The 24209-nt window shown below is 47.0% G+C and overlaps 1 protein-coding gene across 2 annotated transcripts in view; it reads left to right on the top strand.

Moving 5' to 3' along the window:
• Nucleotides 1–11518, top strand: part of LOC133354538 (CCR4-NOT transcription complex subunit 6-like) — a 60375-nt gene extending 48857 nt beyond the window's left edge. For both annotated transcript variants that reach the window (XM_061571444.1, XM_061571445.1), the window contains exons 12-13: nt 1042–1241; nt 1939–11518. In XM_061571444.1, coding sequence (XP_061427428.1) covers nt 1042–1241; nt 1939–2202 — 464 coding nt within the window. In that variant the 3' untranslated portion in view covers nt 2203–11518. The remainder of the gene's footprint in view (nt 1–1041; nt 1242–1938) is intronic.
• The last annotated feature ends 12691 nt before the right edge of the window (nt 11519–24209 follow it).

Raw genomic sequence — 24209 nt, 5'->3', positions numbered from 1 at the left:
ATAAAATAAAATGAATCGCTTGATTTGAGTGATTTCTTTTATATCTACGTGACTTTACCGAAATAACCAAAGAGTATAGAAACATTAGTTTCGAGTAATTTGGCTGCTTATTTAAAACTGTTCATCCGAAAACACTTTATAAATGTAATCTTTGTCAAGCATGGTGAATCGTGCATCCATCTCTTATTCACTCCTTCTTTCTGACCTCTGTATTTACTATGAGAAGGGCCAGTTCCCAAAGCGTCGCATATTATATTTTTTTCATTTTTAATGCCACACTGTTATTGATGAGGGAGTTTACTGGGTGATATGCATGTGTGCTATGGATACATTAGTCCCTGCCCTGATAATATATTCTTTTTTTACTGCTGCTTCAGGACTCGATGGATACGAGTTCTTACCCAATGCTCACGTAACTGACTTTCGAGTATAACAGTTCATCGACATTTCCCACAAACATGCAATTTCTTAATCTCGCTTTGTGCTTTGAATAACGAAGTAACTCATGCACGTGATATTCCCTGTAATTTAAATTCTTGTCGACTTTCCGTGAATTGGGTAGTAATGATTTTGACCCATGAGGCATCGTGGGCTGAGATCGATGACCCCCAACTGATTTGAACTCTCGCCCCATCTTGCTGCGTTTCGAGCACTCTTAACAATGGCACCATCCTGCCGCACACACTAAACTAGAAACTTTTTTTTACTTTACCAGGTAAGGCCCACTATTTTCAGAAGTGTCTTGGCCTCAAATGATAGCTTAAAGAAGTGATATCATGTGGTAATATAGCAGCCAAATACTCACAATGTTTCTAAATGAGGAGGGAAAAACCGGAGGACCCGGAGTCAAATCTACGTGATCACGGGTTGAACAAGTAAACTCCAAGTATACAGGCGTCAAGGTTGGCATCGAACCTACAGCCTCCTGTATACCAGGCTAGGTAGTTAACATCTCACCACTGTAGCACCCACAGCACTAGCACCTCAAAGGTAATGAGGCCCATGTGTCCGTGCGTGTGTACCGTGGCCGTCTCTCCGCAGGCGTGGTGGAGTACCTGAGCTCGGGCGGCGTCCCTGAGAACCACAAGGACCTGAAGGAGCTCGCCTACAACAAGTGTCTCATGAACTTCAGCTGCAACGGCAAGGGCTCACCCAACGGTTTCATCACGCACTCCTTCAAGATGCGCAGCGCCTACGAGAACGGCATCATGCCCTACACCAACTACACCTACGACTTCAAGGTACGCACGCAAAGCCGTTGAGTAGTTGCTGCCCTGCGTCGTTTGTTGTGCTGTGCGGTGGCAGGACCGTAGCGTGTCACATTAGGCGAATTTCACACCGAGCGAAGCCCGACCTGTTTCTACAATAGAAACAGTTTATTAAAAAACTTTCTTTCAGATGTGGTTGGGAGAGTGATCCGACAGATGGCGGTGCTCCACAGAAAATAGTTTTTAGATACATATCTATGACCGAATAATTGGAAAATTACCAAAAGTTTAATTACAATAAAGGAAGCTTAAATATATATTTAATTGCAGAAATGCAACCCCCCCCCCCGACTGGATTGCATCACAGCAGGGTCACCCGGGGTTGCACATGCGCACACCGCTTTCCTTTATTGCTCTTGGGCGAGTGACGTGCTCCCGTGGCAGAGCACTTGAGTTTTCTTCCTTTTGAATTCTATATTTTTTCTCTCTTATATTTTTGTAAGACTTGGGGCGCTTTGGCACTCACTAAAAAAAAACATTTCGCATGTCAGCGGTACAAATTTATTTACAGAAGACATTGCGCAATGTTCAGTGGTGTTGTAAACACTGGCGCCCCAAGTCACATGGGGACCGACTAAAAATGATATCCTTAAAATTTGAAAATGCACGGGTGGAGCTCGGCGTCGTATCATGGGGTTCATGTCGCTCTCCTGTGCCGCACCATCCCCAGGGCGTCATCGACTACATCTTCTACTCGAAGCTGCACCTGAACCTGCTGGGCGTGCTGGGCCCGCTGGACACGCACTGGCTGGACGAGAACAACGTGACCGGCTGCCCGCACCCCAGCATCCCCTCCGACCACTTCTCCCTGCTCGTAGAGCTTGAGCTGCTGCCGCCGCTGACGCCGTCGCAGCTATCTGCGATGGCGCCGCCGCCGCACGCCTCCCCGTCGCCGCTGCCCAACGGCATCCACTTCACGGGGGGGCGCAGGTAGTGCACGGGGGCGCCGGCCACTGGCGCCACCGCCGCCTCCTCCTCCTCCTCGGTCACCGCTCTGTATCCCCCCCCCGCCGCCCCCCCCCCTTCAACGACGCGACGACTCCGCTGCCCCAGTGGCGCGAGCGCCCCCCGTGCCTCACGCCGTCGTGGCACAGCCGGCGCTTGCCCCCCTATTTTAAATGTTTCCTCCTCGGTTCTTGTTTGGCCCTTATTTTGTTTTTCATTCATTCATTGACTCTGTGTAATAGTAATAATATATGTAAAGGGCGGATGTTGTTATTTTTTTGTTTGTTTTTCCTTTCTGTTTTTCTTAGCTCGCCACAATGATGTAAGCGTTCTGCGCAGGCTGGACTAAAAACATGATTGCGCCATCACGCTCCACAGGGTTGTGCACGGAAGCGTTTTCAACAGGCCGGTTTCTCTTCTCACCTCCGCGTGTGCGCTTGTGCATTTCCTGAAATAATTTTCTCGTTTTGTTTCTCCAGGAAGTTGCGTGTAGTTTTATCGGATCTTATATAAACATTTCGCTTTCATTGGCAGATGAATCAACAGCTCGGTGTGCATTACAAGCACAGTGGCATGGGCTAACCAGGGAACTAGCTGAAGTAATAAAAGATGTTTTAATTATTTTAGTTTATTTCTTTAATTTTTTTACGTGATACGATTAAGTGAGTTCCTTTGGATTGATACTTTAAAATTAAATAAAAATATATGGATAATATTAATGTGCAAAAGGTTGAACTCCAGACTGGGAATATGAAATGTGCTAACGAATGCATGTTTGTTGATTTGGTTAATTTCCTGCAATTTTATCCAAGTCTCAGGGCGAAAGCATGTTGAATGTGTGGTTACGTGGTGTGTACTTCCTCAAGTTTGACAGCAGATTGTACATGAACCTGACAGCCAGCCGCTCACTGTACTACTGTACATGCCCGTCGTCTTGTCAATGCAAAAGCCTACACAGCACAAGTTTTTACTGCATTTGTTGGTGGTTTTTAAAAGAAGAAAAAGTTTTCGTAAAAAAACAAGAAAAAGCCAAAAAAAAAGTAACGAAGACGAACTTGTTTTTGTGTAAAGGTATATTTTTTCAAAAATTTGGTTTTTTTTTTGCATTTGTATTCCTAACATTTTGGCAGCTAGCACACAGTCGGTCATGTTTAAAACAATATCGGTCGCACGTAAACGAGAAAATATAATTAGTGGATTGATTGACTAACGAGTAAAATGATGACAAAATAGTTGCAACCAACCAAAGTTTTTAGAATGATTACGTTTGCGCAAAAAACAAACAAATTGTAAGCGTCTTTTGAGGCGTCGGTGTTTTTGTCCAAGTCCAGCTTGCACAGGAATAGTTTTTTTTCAGGCGCATGTGGAGAGTCTGTAAAAAGGAAGAGAAAGGAGAGCTGGGGAAAAAAATAGAACGTCAGGATTGAACAAGAAAAAATGATACCCGCTGACCTTCCAGGCGTGCTTTGAGGTGGGCGCGATTCGCGAGTGTAAACACCTGTAAAATCCGTTATCCCCTCACGTGTTGTAGTCTCCCCCTGGCGACGGTCAATTCTTGGTGCCTGCGAGCAACAGCACAGGCGGTGTTTGGTCAGCCCTCGTGCCCCAGCCTTGCCATTTTAACTCTCTACGTTTTCTCTCGGTAACCAAACCACCAATTCCTTTGCTGCCTTGGCTTTTGGTGACGCTTTGAAGCGACGCACGCACACCCACTTGCTCTCGCCCCCCCCCCCCCCCCCCCCCCGCTTTCTCGTTCTCAGGCATACTTGCGTTTCAGTACCCACTTTCACACGAACGTTCAGTAGTTCACACATTAACACGTTAGAAATGTACAGCCATTCAGTACTCATTAACATGTACGCAAGCAGTGCACACATACATACATTCATACGCATTCAGACATGCATACATTTGTTAATGTGTGCGTACAGGTTTTATACAGTCGTTTGCACTCCAATATGGACACCTGCAATGTTTTAACCTGCACAGACACCCTCATTCAATACGCCAGCACGTATTCCTGTATGCGTTACCTCTTAGAGACGCGCACACACTCGCTCACCAAACACGTACGTACATGTGCAACGGATAACTTTCAAACGTTCACCCAACTTAGGTCAGAGATCGTGTCTATTAAAAAAGAAGCTAAACATTAACGACGATAACAATTACACGCTTAGACTTGCGGGTTTGCTATGACAATGCTTTCTATTGCCGAACAAGGTGTCTGCTCTTTTGGTCGGGAGAGGCCAAGGCAAACTCGTGGAATTATTTAATGTATTTAATGGACACAAACTGCACTCGAGTGTGGGGGTTCGTCCCAGGCACTCTGAAAGGACTGCCATGTGTCATGAATGCACTTATGAGCAGCGCTGGCATTCGCGGAGTTGACCAAATCCTCTCCTTTACTATTGTTGTTGTTGTTTTTCATTATTATTTTCGTTTACCCCAAACCATATCTCCACAACCAAAATGTAAAAAGTAGAATTTTTGTCCTTTTTTTAAAAACAAAGAAACAGAAAATAAACCTGTTTTTTCTCTGGAAATGTACATAGATCTCACTAACTCAAGCCTTTGCAGCCCTAAGAGATATGCTATATATATCGTCAGGAGTATTGGGAGGTTTTATAAAGGGGGTGTTTATTTTTGTTTTGTTTTAACGGGGATCCGAATGGTTTTTAAACAATGCTGTTAATATGTAACGTTATTTGAATCAACTTTGAACATTCGGTGTGTAAGTATAAATAATAATACTTTAAGAAAAAAACTAAAACAATAAATAGAAGGCTATTGGATAGGATTACCTTTTCTCTCTCGTTGAAAAATACCCGCAAGCTCTCTCTGCTGTTTTTAGTGCACTGTTTGGCGGTCTTGTCACTCGCAAAGAGCGTCCCCCGGTAGAAGAGCGTCGCCGTCGTTGGGGTCCTCGCCTAGTTTTATAGCGGCGTGGCGTCCCGCCCGTGGATGAGCAGTTTACGCCAGAAGTGTGACGAAAAGTGGTTACGCGTCTAGTTCCCGGCCATGGCCTACTTAAGTTCCGTCCCACCCACCTTGTCCAGGATCTTGACGGGTGCACGTCGCAATTTGGGCGATCGCGCGTCGAGTTGTACTTTGACGTTCCCGTTGCTCTGCCGTCGCCGTGCGTCCTTACCACCTGTTCCTCATGCTTGTTTCTACGAACCAACTGTGCCTAACCCCTTAATCCCAGCGCAACTTTTACATCCCATAGCCGAACCTTGACGTGCCCAGAACTGGATTTCGACATGCAATCGTCTCAGACCTTGACGTGTTAGTCGCTTCTCGATGCGATGGCTGGATTCTACGAGTGCCAGATCTCATCGTGGAGCAGCTGGAGCGTGAGCACATGGCCAGATGCAGCAAATGCTCCAGCTGGATCTCGAATGTTACCAATTACATGGCCAGATCCGAACCATATTGTAGCCAGATCTCAACATTCTATATCTGAATCTCGACATGCCACAATCATATCTGTCCAGATTCTGACATCCCCGTAAGCTGGATCTTGGCAGGTGGTGACCAGAAATTAAAGGACTATTGCGGAACTCCATGGTTAACGGGTTTTCTTCCATGCAACTTTTGGCCGAGACTGCTCGCCCCATACCTTCCCACCCATCGCTCACACGTTGGTGAAGCTACAGTGTCTCGGCATTTCCAGGCGCCACTGTCACCCACGGGCATCTCGGTCGTGAATGAGCATAGCTAGCATGCGGGGAGTGTGGGGCGGGGGGGACCCCTTTAGGTCTCCTCACCGGTGCACAGGACCGCCCTCCAAATTGTGGCTTTTTCACAAACGGCTCATTTTTAAGGGGGAAAAATATCTTCGCTTTTAAAGCACTGACTTTGGTGGGCATTCGTCGCAAGCGTTGGAGGCCGAGAACGTTATTTTTATTTGAGAAAACCACAATGGTCACCTTTTTTAAAAGTACTGTTGATGACGATGATAGTAATGTATGAAATTATGTTTTATACATTTGTTGAACTATAGATAAGAGATGTAGAATTTGTATGCAAGGGTTCCGTTGAACCTAATTATCAAATGCTATGCGTATTTAAGACTCGGAGGATGCCTCAGGCTGTGGTGCTTGCCATGGGCTCTCCTGAGAGAGTCCTTGTGCTGTTCTGTACTTGTTAGGCATGTAACGATCTACAGCTCCACCATCAATTCGCCAATTTGTCACGATTCAAGGGACGCCATTTGGATTCGAGAGTGGTGCACCGTCTCATTTTCACCTCCATGGTGTTTTGTTCCGTCTCATTTGTTTCGGTACCGTTGCGTGTTACAGGATATAATTTGCGTTGTAAATAATCGCCGCGGCGACAATTCGTTGCGCGTCGCGAGTCCGATAGCCGATTTAAATCTATGAGTCGTTACATGCCTAATAGCTATACTAACATCAATGCGCTTTGTGTCATTTTTCTTTCTGCCCATTCAAAAAATATATAGTGATTTAATTAAAATATTGAATATATGAAATACCTATGTGCCCTACTGTAAAAATGATGTGTGATAAAACTAATGTCTATATTGTGTGTGTATATATGTGTGTATACGGTGTACATGTGTGTGTGCGCCTGTGTTTGCTTTGAACGCAGGCTACATGTATTGCGCACAACTATATACACGCACACTGTGTGCGTGTACTTTATGCGTACACAATGTGCGTGTATAATGTAGATATATATACGGTGCTTTACATATGCACACACAAGCATAGATTGGCACTTTTTTCAGTTGATATTTGATAAAAACTGGTTTACAATGGAGAAAAAAAACCTCTTGCAATAACGATCACCCATTAGTCACACGTGTTGACTTAAGCATTAAGAGCTGCTTAAAACGAGCCCGTTTCAAATTTACCGGTGGTGTGCGTGTGTACAGTGTATGCAAAGGGCGGTCATCAACGTTTTGGCAAATGAGATGTGCAGAACACGTTTCTCATGTCGGGCTTATTTTAGAGCCTCGTCTTTAATCGTCGTCCTTCCCTTGAAGAACGTCACGTACCTCAATAGGCTGTCGCCTCTTTAGATGCCTTTCCGTTGAACCACGATAGTTGTCGATAGCTAGCGGTGGGGGAGGGTGGGGCTAGTCAGTAGGAAAAAAGTTAAGTGAAAGTTGTTGATCTTGGACATACACTTAGAGTGCTGACCCCCTCGTTCCCAAAACTTGAGTGAGCGCCCTCCGGCAGACAGGTGCACGTTCCGTGTATATATCCGTGTGCGTGTGTACACCTCGTAGGGCGTGATTATCTGCGATATTTACCCGCTTTAAAAAAAAAGATGCACTTGTGTTAACTGAAGCGCTTTTTTTGTAACCGAGGAAGCGACGAAAATCATACACTGCCTTCAGGCAGAGAGAGCTTGTTTGGTATTTTCCCCCCTCTTTGAGACATCATCATCGTCATTGCCTTTGTGGGACGAGACACTTGTGGGCAGTGACGTGTTCATGTCGGGGATTGTTTGGGTTCCGTCCTCACTCGAGCATCCGCGTGTCATCCCGCTGAGCGTTATTGAACTGTCGTGCATTGTGCATAACCCTTGCTCAGCTGACGTGACACGGTAGTGACGAGGACACGTGCGTGCGCGAGTTTTTTTATATTTTTCTTTTCCCTGCGTTATCAAGCACCCCCTGTCGCAAATGTACAGGATATTTTGCCACTTGTTTCTTGATCTGGAGATTAATGTTAAAAATGTTGAAGGTGATTTTGTTTCTCTCCAGTCGTTACTTGTAACCCAGCCTTTAATTGAAGAGCATTCCTGAATGTTTGAAGAAAAAAACCTATAAACTAAAGGACAAAAAAAAATAAGCAAAAGGTTGAGATTTAGTAACAAGAGAACCCATAACCAGCTAGAATCATGTCCGACAATATACTGGCCGATTCTGTGACTGGCTGCGCCTGGGGGGTTCGGTTCGGTGTCGTCGGGGGTGTGGAGCGTGGTTCGTCATTGAGGCTGTGCGAGTCGTGGCGGAGGAAGAGGGGTGTGGGGCTGGAGTCGGGGTGGGTTTGGCAGTGCGCGGGTTGGGCGCTCGGAGCGGAGGGCTCGGGTATTGGGGTTGGGAATAGTGTACAGATATTATCCCGTTCTTTTCGCAGTCGTCGTGGTCGTTTTTATTTCGTTCGTGTTGCGTGCTACCCGGAGCGGATAACGGTGCACACCGCCGCCGCCCCCCCTCGCCCGGGGATGTGGTGGCGGTGCTTCATTATTCTCAACGCCTTGTGGTTATTCCCCCCCCCCCCCCCCACCAATGTTTTGTCACGGTGCGTAGGAGTGACGGGGTGGAGGTATGCGCAGCGCATCGGAGGCGATCGTCGTCTCCACGTATTTCAGAATCGATTCCCTGACTCGTTTTGCCACTGTGGATGTCGTTCACTTTGGAGATGCGTGTTTAGATTTCAGATCCTAAAACAGATATTGGTGTTCAGGAAAGTTGGGAATTCTCCTATTTCATTGGCAGGAGGGCTTCCTCTTGATTTCTGACCAGCAGCATTTACTCTTGGCCGGTAATTTTTTAAATCTCACTTGCAGTAAAAATGTATTAGTTGGAGTTCAGAGTCGCTGTTTCATAACGCAAGTAATATGAGCGGAGGTAAACAAAGACATCACAGATTATTTGTTTAATGTAGAGGCGAAAAATCTAAAGTTGAACGCTGCATAGATTACACACTGCCCTGCCTCATTCACAAAATGGGTGTCATGTCTCTGCGCAAGAACGTGCTCCGGAGAGTAAAAATAGGGATTTCCACTTGAACAACTACCGATTGCTTCAGTTTGATGTGAGAGTTTCCATCTTTTGAGTGAATGCCTTGTTCCCTGATAAACAAAAGTGACTGTGAATTTGTCATTTTACTGTAATAAGTTTGTATGCTAATGCGAATCTGAAATTTTGTTTATCATTTAGGCTGAGCTGAGCCAGTGTTGGAAATTCCACATTCCTAAAGCAAAGGGTGGTTGGTACATCGGAAAGCCTCTGTTCACTTCACTTCTCAGTGTAATGTGTCCTAGTCTCGGAGGAATGATGGAATAAGTAAATTCATAACTATGGTTTGAGCTATGAGCTTTATTACTCGTATCAACTCTTTATTTATCAGCATAAGATTATTTAGTCTCTCTGTGCTGCTATAACTTTTACAGTTCATTGTATAATCTCAGAGGCGTTGACCTAGGCACTCATTAGATTAATTATTGGTGTTCACCATCAGATGTGTGTAGGCTGTCCCATGCATTTCCGTTCCAATGGCAAATTAATTCCAGAGAATCAATTTACAAGAGACGTGAAGACGACGATCAACGTTTCCCATCGACAACTCGTGTACGCTCCATCACCCTTGCTGCATCGTGGCTCCGCTGCTAGATTTGGTTCATCTCCCAACTGTGGCCGCGGGTGTGTGGGCGATCGCGCTGCTGTGTCACCGGCGCTGCCCTGGGGTCTGTTGGCGGGCCACGGACCCCAGGATTGTCTAGAAAGTGCCCTGCGATCGCCACTCACAACCGACCACGTTTAAACCATCACGGCGCTGTCTCGCCCTCAGTCACATGTTATCCGTACAACCGTTTAAAACTAAATGTTTTGTACGTATTTTTTTCGAAGGATTTTTTTCCCCCAACACTTTTGTTTTTTCAATATTTTGTTATTGTTATTCCCAGTTGTTTCTGTAGGTTCTCCAGGCACAAGCTTGTTGTGCTCTGGGAGGGCCTGCAGTCTTGGTGTAACTCCACACTGCGCTGGGAATCGACCCAGAAGCGGCATTACTACAGGCCTCCTTAGCCTGGCACTCTCACAAGGTCTCTCTTGCCACAGTATGTAGTCTGTACTACATCAGTGCAGTTATGCGAGCAGTTCACTTTATGCCAGCAATGTTATTTAGTTGGGCATGACCGAGTCGATGACAAAAACCAAATGGTTTTCCTCTTGTGCAGTCATCGGTGATCGGGTTGAAACCATCAAACTTACTGCACTTGAGAATTTGGTTTAATCTCAGGTGAGAGCCAGGGATTTGAACCCAGGTTCTCAGCGGTGCTGGCTCAATGCTCCCCCACACAGCTTTAGCATCAGACCTTTTGAGCCATCCGGCCATCTCAACTTGCAATTAATATTTTAAAAAGTGACATTGTTTTTACATTTTATTTGTTTAGGACAATGTTTATGTTACAAATTTGTGTTCAATTTTTTTGTTGGTTTTGTAAATGGTGTGACGCACAGGTTCAATAGGCAGCAGTGTGTTTGGCCGAACGAGCTAGACGAAAACGAAGTAAAACAAATAAAGCACGATACGGGGAAATAAACTATTGGTGCAATAAAATCACCAGCAAGTGGCAAAGCAAAAAAATTGTCTTTTTGTCGCGGAAAACAAGTCAGTGTAGTAACATATTTTAACTAAGAGAGAAAAAAAATATGTATTTTCTATTTTAAAAGAAAAATGCGTACAACCATCGGCAATTTTATTCTGAGCTCTGTGGTCTGTCACTCATCGCTGTTGTTTTGCTACGGTCGATATTTCCCGGGCTTCGGTGCAGCCTGGGTTTAAATGGCATCACCGCGCCCCACGTTTGTTTATCATGCACAGTATTTTACATTGGTGCTTGTCTCATCATAATTGGGGCCGTTAGAAATCCGCGGAAGCCCAAACCTGCAACAGACCCAACATGCTTGTGTACCACTAGCTTTTGGAGCAACAAATAAAGCAACCTTGCCAGTTTTATTATAGGCAAGTGTGTAGTCGTTTTGTTTTAAACGCTCAGTTTCCGCATTTGCTGCGGCGAATTTCAGCTGGGTTTTCGCTGTTGAGAAAACCCAAAAGGCTTCCAGGGATGTTCTACCTGCCCATTTCATATCCTGCCTAGTGTAGAAAATCAAGCCATTGCTATTGTATATTGCATCGAGCAAAGTGATAACACGTCTCCCAGACTGTTAAGAGAATTAAAATACCAACGGAGAGTAATACAGGGGGTAACAAAAAAGGAAAATCTAACCTTTTTGTGAGTACGAACAGATGTCACACAGCGCTCTGTGCGGCGTTCCCATCTTGATGGTCACCAGGGCACCAGATCTGCGTACATTCTCCGCGCGTAATTTTAACGAGATGCCTGCGTATGATAAAAGGATGCTAACCGATGTTAATCGTGCGAAAACTTTGAAATGGCCCAAGGAGTTGAAGGTTAGATTTTTTTGTAAAATTTTCTGTGGTGCAGTTTTTACTTCTGAAAATGTTTTGCCTTTAATGTACATTTTGACCAGTTTTTTTTCCCTCCTAATAAACATTGTGTGTTCTCTACCGTTCCGTTTATCCCTTGCGTCCGTGCCATCTCGCCTTCCGTCCCGGTTTTCTCCACAAGCTTGCCATCTTTTTGCGTGCAATTCTATTTCTGCGCCAATCTATTTTTTTTTGGGGGGGGAGCTGCCATTTTATTTGAAGTCTTGAAAAAGAATGAAGAGAAAATAAAATGGAAAAGTAATACGTTTGTAATCTCGTAATTGATTAGGACACTTGAATTCACTTTGAGGAAGCCTTGTCCCAGTGAAAGCAAGCACGTGTGGATTTGACTGTCGAATGCTTTTTTTTTACTTGTTCATTCATGATGTGGACAAACGGTTGTATTAAAACCTCTACAATATTTCTCACTAATACAATTTATTGTGTGCTTTAACCCCCCATTCGTGGTTTACTTCTCTTTGCAAACTTATGCTCACCAGATTGTGGCGAAAGATGCAGCAACTGGAGGTCCACTGGACACTTTCCACCTCCGATTAGCACGGTTGGCTCCGTACGGTGCACAAGAAGTTCTACATACATACAACTTGGATGAGCAATATAAATAAATACGGGGCAGTCATAAATGTTGACATTTTTGTGAGTAGCAACAGCTTATTTATAGTATCACCATGTCCTTGGTTGCACCCTAACCTTGTGAGATAGGCCATGTGCACTCTCCCAAAGAAAGCAGCTTCTCTGGGTGCAGAGTTTTGCGAATCACGTTCAGTAAGCAATGAGAATGTTTTAAACAAATGTCAATTCCACATTGCTATGGCAGTGGACTGTATCTCCAACGAACAACCACTGTTGACCTCCCACAAGTGTACTCAATGTCATCAACACGCTAGTACCTGCGATGGTGGTGGTTGTTTTGGATACTTGTGATTGCAGACTTTAAGGACCCTGACTTGGGATTGACCTCGTCTTATTACTCGCAGCTATTTACCCGCAGTACACCTCCAATTAATACGGTTGGGTACGTACTGAGCGAAAGAAGTTCGGCGTACATACACCATGGGAAGGGCGGTGGTAATAGGCAAGGATATTGTGTGGGGAAAGGGAAGAGGGAATGACAACAGAACAAGGAAAGGAAAAACGGGAGCAATTGGTTAGGATAGATCGGGAGGAAGAGGATACATGAGGACCTCTGCTGCTGCACGGAGCAGCGTCTGTTTTCACAGTGGGCGGGGTGAGGTATTCTGAGGAGGGGTGGCCACATGCAAACCACGTGGTTTACGTGAGTCTTGAGCTGGTTTGGATGTATAGAACGAGCAAAGTCGCATTGTGCTTGGGACCGTGGCAGGGTGCTTACAATCCGGACTGATGCCGTGGTGAGTAAAGACAAATGTGAGGACGCATTCACGTGTGAGCAGCGAGTGAGACGCAGCTCGCTTCGAGACGTCGTTAATGGGACCTCAAGACGTGCGTCTTGCGTGAGCCACTGACGCATTGCAATACAAACCCATTGCCACCTGTTGAACCGGTTAGCCTACTGCTTTGCACACTTTCCGATTAACCATTTTTGTACATCCTTGACGGGTTCGTTCTTGTAACGTTTGCTTGGTAGTTCCTGAAGGAAATTGCAACATAAATGCTGCAGTCTGCTATTATTGTGGACGCTAACGACCCTGTGGGATGGGTCGCAAAGAGTAGACAAATTGTACATCACCGCCGACGTCCATTATTTCTCTTAAGTATCGGGTCATTGGTCATCTCCATTGGAGGATTTTAACCCTCGATGAAAATTCCACATTCTCATGGTGGGGACTTGGATGACCACTTGGCTTCCACTGGTATTTGTTGGCTTCCACTGGTATCTAAGAACTACCTACACATAAAAGTTTGAAACATCTATGAGATGGACTCGCCAAATAAAGTTGCCCTCGTGATCTTAAAGATCAGAACCATTTATTAAGGCCCATGGCACCTTTGCCATGTAAGTTTTTAACGTCTTTCGCACCGTACGTAGCCGAACGTGCTTATCTGAGGTGCAGGGGAAGGATAAACTGAACACGTGTTCACACCGGCGACCTCTGTCCGATTCCCGGCCACGGCTCACATCGGTGGCGAGTGATATCATAACCGATCCTGGGCTCCTTCACGAACCCGCAGGGAGCAGCGTGGTGAAGTCGTGGATGTTCAATCAACCCCAACGAGAAGAGGCCTTCGTCTCGCGGTGGATTGGCAAAGGGCTGTAGATTACATTTCCATTGTTCAGCAACGCTGTTGGTTTGTTCTTACTGTATGTGAACGTCATTCGCACCCTACGTTGCCAACCGTGCTTATCGGAGTGTGCAATTGGCCTGAGAAGCGAGCAGAAACTCGTCTTTAATGATGTCCGTTTGCCATTGGATTAACGAGTTCCGACGGCTTGGGATGCAACTCTCAAAACATTGCCACGGACCGTGCCGTTCGCTGTCTGACGCCGGTTTCAACTTGGCGAGTGAGAATGAAACGTTGAAAAGGCACAGCCACCAGACTTTCGAGGGTGTCGGTACAAGTCCGTGACAATTACTCGGGAAGGCCCCACGGAGTCTCAAAGACTTGCAGGAAGGTCCTGCTACATGGGGGATATTGGGAAAATTACACCAATAGTGAGTGAGTTGAACACGCAGTGGGCTTTCACGACCGATATCAAAGGGTTTTTTTGGTTAGATCACGTAAATATAAATGCGTCGTTAAAACCCACCAATACTCGACATGGCCAATTAGTGAGGCTTGTCGCGTAAACAGAACGTGACAATTCGTGATCACTTCAGCCCACCGATGTGTTGGACAGGAGACCCACAAGTATGGAAATTGAAACGTAGTCACACGAGGGAAACGTCACTCCTCAAATTGCTGTGAGGCAGCTCCCGCTGGTCAGCAGCTGTCCAGCCCGGTCGGTATCGGCGATGTCGGCAGGAATGCCTCGGCACCAACAGCGACGAGACTCCCGTAGCCAGGACGAGAGTTGGACGGCCAGTGAACACCCACCCCACCTCGGGGGTGATGCCCCTCCGGATTGGCACGGTTGGCTCCGTGCGGTGCCGAAAGCAGCGCAACACACGGTTACATGCAGCCCTTGATGCGTATGGGGGCAGAATACTCCCCTGTTCAAGGCACATGCGGCATGGCAGGGATAGTCCACCTATGCGTACGTCCACACTCTCTCAAGAACAGAAACAAGGTCACGGCGGGATCCACAGTGTCGAAGGAATGGGATGGCGCAATAACGACGAGACTCGAGACTGTTGGAGATACAAGTCAAGACGAGAGAGTCCCGCAGAGGCTGTGCTGTAGTTGTCTCGGAAGCCAGACGGTTTAGGATGGAAGAGGGCATGTTCTGAGATGAAAATGTGTGATCTTCTCAAAGATCGTTATGAGAGGATTTAGATCGGGCGGTAATGGTAATGGTTCGGCACGAGAGGTTTTCCGTTCAGGAAGGGATGGATCCATCCAGGACGGAAAGGTTGAAGATGCGAGCTTTCGGTTTTGCAGTGAAATTCCCGGCAAGGTGGAGGGCGAAGGCGGGGCAGGCCATGGAGCACCACCACCACCACCATCAGAGGAAGTTTTGGCGTGCGTGGACAGCAAGGTTAGGACTTCAAATCCAATTGGTTATGGATGCCCGGTAGGCAGAGGTGGGACAAAGTCATTGTTATGCAAGTCCAAGTCGAGTCTGAAGTCATCAAATTCATGACTCGAGTCTGACTCGAGTCCAAGTCACATGACTCGAGTCCACACCTCAGAGGTGGGACAAAGTCATTGTTATGCAAGTCCAAGTCGAGTCTGAAGTCATCAAATTCATGACTCGAGTCTGACTCGAGTCCAAGTCACATGACTCGAGTCCACACCTCAGAGGTGGGACAAAGTCATTGTTATGCAAGTCCAAGTCGAGTCTGAAGTCATCAAATTCATGACTCGAGTCTGACTCGAGTCCAAGTCACATGACTCGAGTCCACACCTCAGAGGTGTGACAAAGTCATTGTTATGCAAGTCCAAGTCGAGTCTGAAGTCATCAAATTCATGACTCGAGTCTGACTCGAGTCCAAGTCACATGACTCGAGTCCACACCTCAGAGGTGGGACAAAGTCATTGTTATGCAAGTCCAAGTCGAGTCTGAAGTCATCAAATTAATGACTCGAGTCTGACTCGAGTCCAAGTCACATGACTCGAGTCCACACCTCAGAGGTGGGACAAAGTCATTGTTATGCAAGTCCAAGTCGAGTCTGAAGTCATCAAATTCATGACTCGAGTCTGACTCGAGTCCAAGTCACATGACTCGAGTCCACACCTCAGAGGTGGGACAAAGTCATTGTTATGCAAGTCCAAGTCGAGTCTGAAGTCATCAAATTCATGACTCGAGTCTGACTCGAGTCCAAGTCACATGACTCGAGTCCACACCTCAGAGGTGGGACAAAGTCATTGTTATGCAAGTCCAAGTCGAGTCTGAAGTCATCAAATTCATGACTCGAGTCTGACTCGAGTCCAAGTCACATGACTCGAGTCCACACCTCAGCCGGTAGGGCAGCAAGCGGCCGTTGGAGCCCACCCCCGGGCCTCTCAACTCGCGCGATCGCGTGCGCAGTTTGGGCAAGCGGTGGTGGAGCAAGGTGGAAGTTGTGTGCCGTCGAAAGAATAAGGTTGGGGCGTCACCGCGGTGGCGAGATGTTAACTACCTCGCCTGGTATACAGGAGGTCGTGGGTTCGATCCCGAACCTGACGCCTGCTGTATATTTGGAGTGTGTGTGTTCTCCCCGTGGTCGCGTGGATTTTTCTCCGGGTCCTCTGGTTTTTTTGTTCCACGTTTACAATCAACATGCATTTAGATTATTTGGCTGCTTTAAATGTCCACGTGATAAGCCACTTCGTCGAGCTATCATTTGTAGCCAGGTCCCCTCTGAAGAGGAGTTCCATAGCTCCGTGAGCCCTGAGCTGGTAAAATAAAAATTGCAAAACATTTTTATTTCAAAATAGAAAAAAGTCTCTTGAGACTCTGAGTCTGTCCAGCCTAAAACTACGGTAGTTGATTGGTCGTTAGAGTCAGGAACACAGAGCTGTTTAGTTCCCTCGTTGCGCAACTGGTAGCTCTGGTGCGGGCAAAGCAGTTGCGGACCATCCCGACGCTGACGCCTGCTGCTGCATATTTGGAGCTTGCGTCTCTCGCTCTCCGTGGCCGCGTGGAGTTTTCTCCCGGTCCTCCGGTTTTTACACGCTTTTATTTAACTCACTCTGTCTCTGTTGTTGTCGTATCCTCAAATCTTGTAACTCAATTTTAACCCACTTTCCAATGTGGTATCGAGTGCAAACTTGGTATACTTATGTCATACTGACGACAAGACTATGTTCTATCATTAAAAAAAATTAAACCATCTTTTTTATATGCTATGTTTCGGCTTGGGTCTAATTTTCCACGCTCAACTGACGCTGTTTGTAAATCACCACGACCCCTTACGTTCTGGCAAGCTTCGGGGCCACTTCCTGGAGTCGTGGAGTTCTTCCATTACTAGTAGGGTACATTTCATTAAAGTGTGTTTAAAAAAAATTGTTCTAAATATTAGTTATTCCCTTCCACATTTACAATCAACATCACGCGTTTCGAGTTTATTGCTGCAATGTATTTTCCACATGATATACGCCGCTTCGTTGAACTATCGTTTGTGGCCAGGTCGCTTCTGAAAGAGTGCAATATAGCTCGGTTGTCCTTACCTGTTAAAATGGTGTTCAAATGGCGGGGTTGGTGCGGTGGTGCCGTCGCTGCTGCCGGGTCACTTCGGGCTGAGGCGACCACGAGGGGCCAGGGGCACAATTGAGGACTCGGTGAGCCTTGTGCGTGAATGGTCGCAGGGTCCCCTCTGTTTGGAGGAACTTTGGTTCCAGCACGCTCCACGGCGTTAGCACCTTGGAGAATCATGGTGCCAGGCCACGGTGGCCCGCATGCAATGGCTCGTCTCCGGCCAACGGTGCCGTGTGGAATAGACCCCCAAGAAGGGGGACCTGCATCTCCTTCCCGCTCCTCCAGTCATGATGCATCCAAGGGGCATTGTTTGACCATACTTCACCACGCCGATCAGTGCGGGCTGATGAAGGCAGGGAGCATAGATGTACGGAACAATAGATGCACAATGTACTTGGCTTCACTGCCTGTAGTGCATGGTGGTTAACCACGCATTATTATGGCTCGATCCTGCCCATCCTTCGAGATCTAATGAGATCGGGCGATTTGGCGCGAGGTCTTGCTGTGGCCATATAGTACGTCATATCCCATCGCAGTCGCCGTCTCTATTCGGACTGTCTGGATGCGTCAGCGCCAACGTCCCTAGAGCCGGGAACGTCCCCTTGACAGCTGCGGGCCGCGCACTTTCCGCGACGAAGTCCCCCGCGCGGATCGCGAGCGGCGCCTGCAATCGAGAGAACCTCTGCATTGCAAGGGCAGACGAGAGCGGTGACTCGGGTGACCACAGCCTGGCTTTATTTCCACAGGCAGGCGACACGCGGCATCTCGAGGCAGGCGGGCGGGCAGACGCGGGCGAGAGGCACTGTGCAGCAGGGTCCCGGGTCCAGATCTCCCCACCCCTTGTGGGGTCGCGCTGCTGGTGTCACCTCCGATTAGCACGGTTGGCTACATACGGTGCGAAAGAAGTTCAACATTCATACACCATCTTAGAATCGCGATCAGATCCAGAATAACGCTGCTGGCGAGCGGAGTGGAACAACGCTGACGTTCAGAATGAACGCTTCATTCCAGACCCAAACTCCTCGAAGACGCCGGCGGTGTCACCATCAACCGCGTCAGAGCCGATGCGCCGCATCTCCTTCGTAAATGTAAAATGAATGACACAAGCCACAGAAGTGCGACTGCAGCCATGCAATCCAAACTATGACCCACAAAGTAAGCCCATATACAGACACACAGAGATGCATAGAGACGCATGGAGATCCATGGAGATACATTGAAGACGAGGCACAGTAGTGCAGGTGTGGCCATGCAGCCCACACGACGGACCGTGCAGCGAGCCCACCGTGGTCTGCACTTCTTCAATGGAGAAATTGCAAAACTGCATGAACTCTCTCGCACCTCGACATTGGCTCCTGGACATATTGCTGCACCCAGTGCGGGATTCTCCCAGTAGCACAAGTAGCTGCATACGCTACGGGCTCTGCACTTTCAAGGGCCCCGCGCTAAATGCTTTCAAGCTATCAATTCCGGTTCATTGATCCTGCACTTGCTCTATTACTATAGTACTATACTACCTTCAACATTTATGAACGACTTGGTGTTTAAGGTTAGCGATTTTACGTGTTATCTGGCAGTATAGCAAATGAAAAAATACAATTACTTTACTATGCAAGTAAAAAAGAAATGTGTTTTAATATAGACTTGTTTATTTATTTATTTAGGGCCCCTTTATAATAGATGCTACAGGCCCCGCACGAGCTTAATCCGGCACTGCTGGCTGCCAATCATCCTCAAGAATACAATCGGCGTCCAAACCATCCAGGGTCAACTCGGGGGCTTGCATCTCCCGTGCCGATGGCGGGCGACACTCGCAGCAACGCGCCGCCGATTTGCGCGGCTCCTCCTGTCGGGTGGCGACTGCGTTTCTCCAGGGGCTTCAGAGAGACACGGGGCGGCGTGGCTCCCTGGGAGCGAGGGGCAGAGCAGCAGAGCTCGTTTTCACGGGAGGAGAGAGATGGGTCAGGAAAGAAGTCGCGTCACAGAGAGACTCGCAGGCAAAGGAGGAGAGGAAAGAGCTCGAGTCTGGACCTGCAACAGGGGGAGGAAGGGTGCTGGCAGTGTGGACGGTCGGGGAGACGGAGTTCCGAACACAGGGGGCAGTAGCAGCAGCAGCAGAGGAGGAGGATGAGAAAGAGCGATCTCCCATTGGGCCGAGCTCCTCTGGGGTTTGGGCAGAAGGTGCCTCGGCTGCTGGAGCGGAGGAAATGGGGAGGGCGAGGGGAGCGAGATGAGAGGGAAGAGTTCGGAGAGTGGCTTATTGATGTTTGGCCAAGCGCGCCGGGGTGGCGAGATGTTAACTACCTCGCCTGGTATACAGGAAGGTCGTGGGTTCGACCCTGACCCTGACCCAGGTATATTTGGAGTTTGCGTGTCTCTCTCCCAGTGGTCGTGTGGATTTTTCTCCGGGTCCTCTGGTTTTTCCTCCACATTTGTAATCACGCGTTTAGATGATTTGCCTGTTATAAATTTCCACGTCATAATAAGCCAATTGTGGGCCAGGTCGTTTCTGCAAAAGATCTATGTAGCTCAGTGGGCCTTGCCTGGTAAAATAAAAATAGTACGTGGTTTATGATTAAAGTTATATTATTCAAACGAACTTCCTTTTTTAAATCCTTTATATTAAGTTCGCATGCTTGCTTGCTTGCTTACGACCGTGCAAATCTTTCGGTCGTTTTTTAACCCACTTCCCGTAATCCAATCGAGCTGACATTTTCCACACAGACTCGTTGTGTGTGACAATTAATGTTCGTGAAAAAAAAATTCCCAAAATTTTACAATTTTTAGGCAAAATTGTTTTATTTTACATATATTCAAATATAACTCATTCATGGCTTTGGCTGAACGTCAGAGTGTAAGAGCCCAGAGCGTAACCCCTCCACAGGCCGTGGTGGAGTAGCGCAGTTGGTAGCGCCCTCGCTTCCCATGCCAAAGGTCGCGGGATCGATCCCCACGTCGTCCACAGGCGAATATATTTTAAATCCTTTATATTAAGTTCGCTGCCACGCATATAAAGGATTTATAGTGAAAAACTTTGTTTTTACGGGTTATACTTATTATTAATGTAATATTCAAGTTGCTGCGCGCCAGAGACCCCATAACCAGAAAGGCTCTTCCCCCATAGACCCGGCACAGCAGTTGAAACAATGGGGCATGTTTTTTTGTTTACTAATTCCCATACCACCTTTGTCGAGCCCAGCGGGTCGGCAACTAAAATAACAAGAAGAGACTTTTTTTTCGAATTTGGTAATACGAGACGGCGGTCCTGGATAAATAACGGTCACGAAGCAGTCCTTAAAAGAGGCGCATGCGGCTTCTGAGCCGCAGGTTGCTGACTCCTGGACTCTGGGCAGCAATTATAAATGGGTACACCACAGATAGACCATTGACATTTAGCGTGTGGTGGGGTAAAGTGTGGGCCACTTAGCACCTCTTTCAAGAAGTCTAGCCAGCTAGAGATCTCCCCTCTTAGAGGGAGTTTTGGCCCGCGTGGAAGAAAGGGGCTCTCTAGAGCTCCCTCTCGTTGAGGACCTTCTGCCAGCAGGGGTATGAGCAGAGAATTGCAGGGCTGCACCTTTGCTGTGTTCGGATACAAAATAATCACCGGCGTGTTGTGTACAATATTCGTAATTAAATAAATAAGAGGACAAAAAGACTCCGTCACGTCTCGGTTTTAGCAACGCTGCTGCAATAATGTGCACTGCCAGAAGGCCGGGTGGCTGATTCATTCATCACGCCTCGTCAGTGAAGGCCCTCACACTCATACGAGACCAAGCGAGCTTCAGACCCGGCCGATGCTGTGCACGCCAACTACTAAACCTCAGACAGAGCACATCGAAGGTGGCTTCCAACAGAAGTTGATCACCCGCGCAGCGTTTGTTGATCTATCAGCTGCATAATATGACAACTCTATGGGGACCTCATTTGCCAGTAAAAATATGATAATTGGTTCTTTACCCTTCTATCTGGCAACAAAACTGACACCTTTTTGCAAGGAGTCATGTTTGCAAAGACCGCAATACCTGCAGTCATAATACAAACAAAAGAACATAACTCTGATAATGTGCACTGTCCTTGAAGTTGATTGGTCCACACCCGAGACAGCTTTCCTTCGAGCCTAGTCTCATATGGGTTGGACCAGATGACGCCAAAAGGCGCACAACTCAAGGACAATGCACCATCAGAGTATGAGAGCTCGGGGCAAGCATCTACACTATGGGGACCTCATTTGCCAGTAAAAATATGATAATTGGTTCTTTACCCTTCTATCTGGCAACAAAACTGACACCTTTTTGCAAGGAGTCATTTTTGCATAGACCGCAATACCTGCAGTCATAATACAAACAAAAGAACATAACTCTGATAATGTGCACTGTCCTTGAAGTTGATTGGTCCACACCCGAGACAGCTTTCCTTCGAGCCTAGTCTCATATGGGTTGGACCAGATGACGCCAAAAGGCGCACAACTCAAGGACAATGCACCATCAGAGTATGAGAGCTCGGGGCAAGCATCTACACTATGGGGACCTCATTTGCCAGTAAAAATATGATAATTGGTTCTTTACCCTTCTATCTGGCAACAAAACTGACACCTTTTTGCAAGGAGTCATGTTTGCATAGACCGCAATACCTGCAGTCATAATACAAACAAAAGAACATAACTCTGATAATGTGCACTGTCCTTGAAGTTGATTGGTCCACACCCGAGACAGCTTTCCTTCGAGCCTAGTCTCATATGGGTTGGACCAGATGACGCCAAAAGGCGCACAACTCAAGGACAATGCACCATCAGAGTATGAGAGCTCGGGGCAAGCATCTACACTATGGGGACCTCATTTGCCAAGGACAGTGCACATTATCAGAGTTATGTTCTTTTGTTTGTATTATGACTGCAGGTATTGCGGTCTATGCAAACATGACTCCTTGCAAAAAGGTGTCAGTTTTGTTGCCAGATAGAAGGGTAAAGAACCAATTATCATATTTTTACTGGCAAATGAGGTCCCCATAGTGTAGATGCTTGCCCCGAGCTCTCATACTCTGATGGTGCATTGTCCTTGAGTTGTGCGCCTTTTGGTGTCATCTGGTCCAACCCATATGAGACTAGGCTCGAAGGAAAGCTGTCTCGGGTGTGGACCAATCAACTTCAAGGACAGTGCACATTATCAGAGTTATGTTCTTTTGTTTGTATTATGACTGCAGGTATTGCGGTCTATGCAAACATGACTCCTTGCAAAAAGGTGTCAGTTTTGTTGCCAGATAGAAGGGTAAAGAACTAATTATCATATTTTTACTGGCAAATGAGGTCCCCATAGTGTAGATGCTTGCCCCGAGCTCTCATACTCTGATGGTGCATTGTCCTTGAGTTGTGCGCCTTTTGGCGTCATCTGGTCCAACCCATATGAGACTAGGCTCGAAGGAAAGCTGTCTCGGGTGTGGACCAATCAACTTCAAGGACAGTGCACATTATCAGAGTTATGTTCTTTTGTTTGTATTATGACTGCAGGTATTGCGGTCTATGCAAACATGACTCCTTGCAAAAAGGTGTCAGTTTTGTTGCCAGATAGAAGGGTAAAGAACCAATTATCATATTTTTACTGGCAAATGAGGTCCCCATAGTGTAGATGCTTGCCCCGAGCTCTCATACTCTGATGGTGCATTGTCCTTGAGTTGTGCGCCTTTTGGCGTCATCTGGTCCAACCCATATGAGACTAGGCTCGAAGGAAAGCTGTCTCGGGTGTGGACCAATCAACTTCAAGGACAGTGCACATTATCAGAGTTATGTTCTTTTGTTTGTATTATGACTGCAGGTATTGTGGTCTATGCAAACATGACTCCTTGCAAAAAGGTGTCAGTTTTGTTGCCAGATAGAAGGGTAAAGAACCAATTATCATATTTTTACTGGCAAATGAGGTCCCCATAGTGTAGATGCTTGCCCCGAGCTCTCATACTCTGATGGTGCATTGTCCTTGAGTTGTGCGCCTTTTGGCGTCATCTGGTCCAACCCATATGAGACTAGGCTCGAAGGAAAGCTGTCTCGGGTGTGGACCAATCAACTTCAAGGACAGTGCACATTATCAGAGTTATGTTCTTTTGTTTGTATTATGACTGCAGGTATTGCGGTCTATGCAAACATGACTCCTTGCAAAAAGGTGTCAGTTTTGTTGCCAGATAGAAGGGTAAAGAACCAATTATAATATGACAACTGTTCAGCACCGCACCTTGATTCACAAACTGCATCTCATGGACTGGCGACCTAGACCTTAGCCAGACCATTCGTAGCCTCCTATAGAGAAGAGACGCTTCTCCGTAGAACTAAACGGACAGAAAAGTAGATGGTAAGGCAGTGTGCTCGCCCCACTTTTATTCAATATCTACACCAATGCTCAGCCACTTCCTGCCGAATGTCAGCGGTTCATCCACGCTGACGATCTCTGTATCACCACACAGAAGATGAATGTCGAGGACACAGAGAAGATCCTGGAGAGGGCACTGGACGAGATGTCAAGATACTACCTACATAATCATCTCAAACTCAACCCGAGTGAAACCCAAATCTGTTCCCTGCACCTGAAAAACTGGGATGCAGAGCGACGCCTGAATGTAACCGGGGAAGACCACAGCCTCGAAAACCAGAGTCACCCGGTGTACCTCGCTGGATCGTAAACTTGGTTATAAAAAGCACACTTTAAATCACAAAGCCAAGGTCAACATTTTCTGCCAAAGCTCGCAAATTCAAAGTGGGGAGCACATCCGTCCACTCTACGCACCGCCGCCTTAGCACTTTGTTTCCCTGTGGCTGAATATGCGTGCTCCACCTGGGGACGCTTAACCCACGGTAAGCATGTCAACACCGCCCAAAACGACACGTGCAGAATCGTAACAGGTTCCTGAGAGCCACCCATGTTTTTTCCTATATGCACTATCTGGCATAGCGCCCCCTAACATCAGGAGGAGATTAGAAGGTGACCACGACCGGCAAGTCCTAGAGTGGGACGTTCGTCATCC

The sequence above is a fragment of the Lethenteron reissneri genome, chromosome 47, assembly GCF_015708825.2.
Source record: "Lethenteron reissneri isolate LAM-NWPU_2019-01 chromosome 47, ASM1570882v1, whole genome shotgun sequence".
Lineage (NCBI taxonomy): Eukaryota > Metazoa > Chordata > Hyperoartia > Petromyzontiformes > Petromyzontidae > Lethenteron > Lethenteron reissneri.
This window is presented reverse-complemented; position numbering and strand designations above follow the sequence as displayed.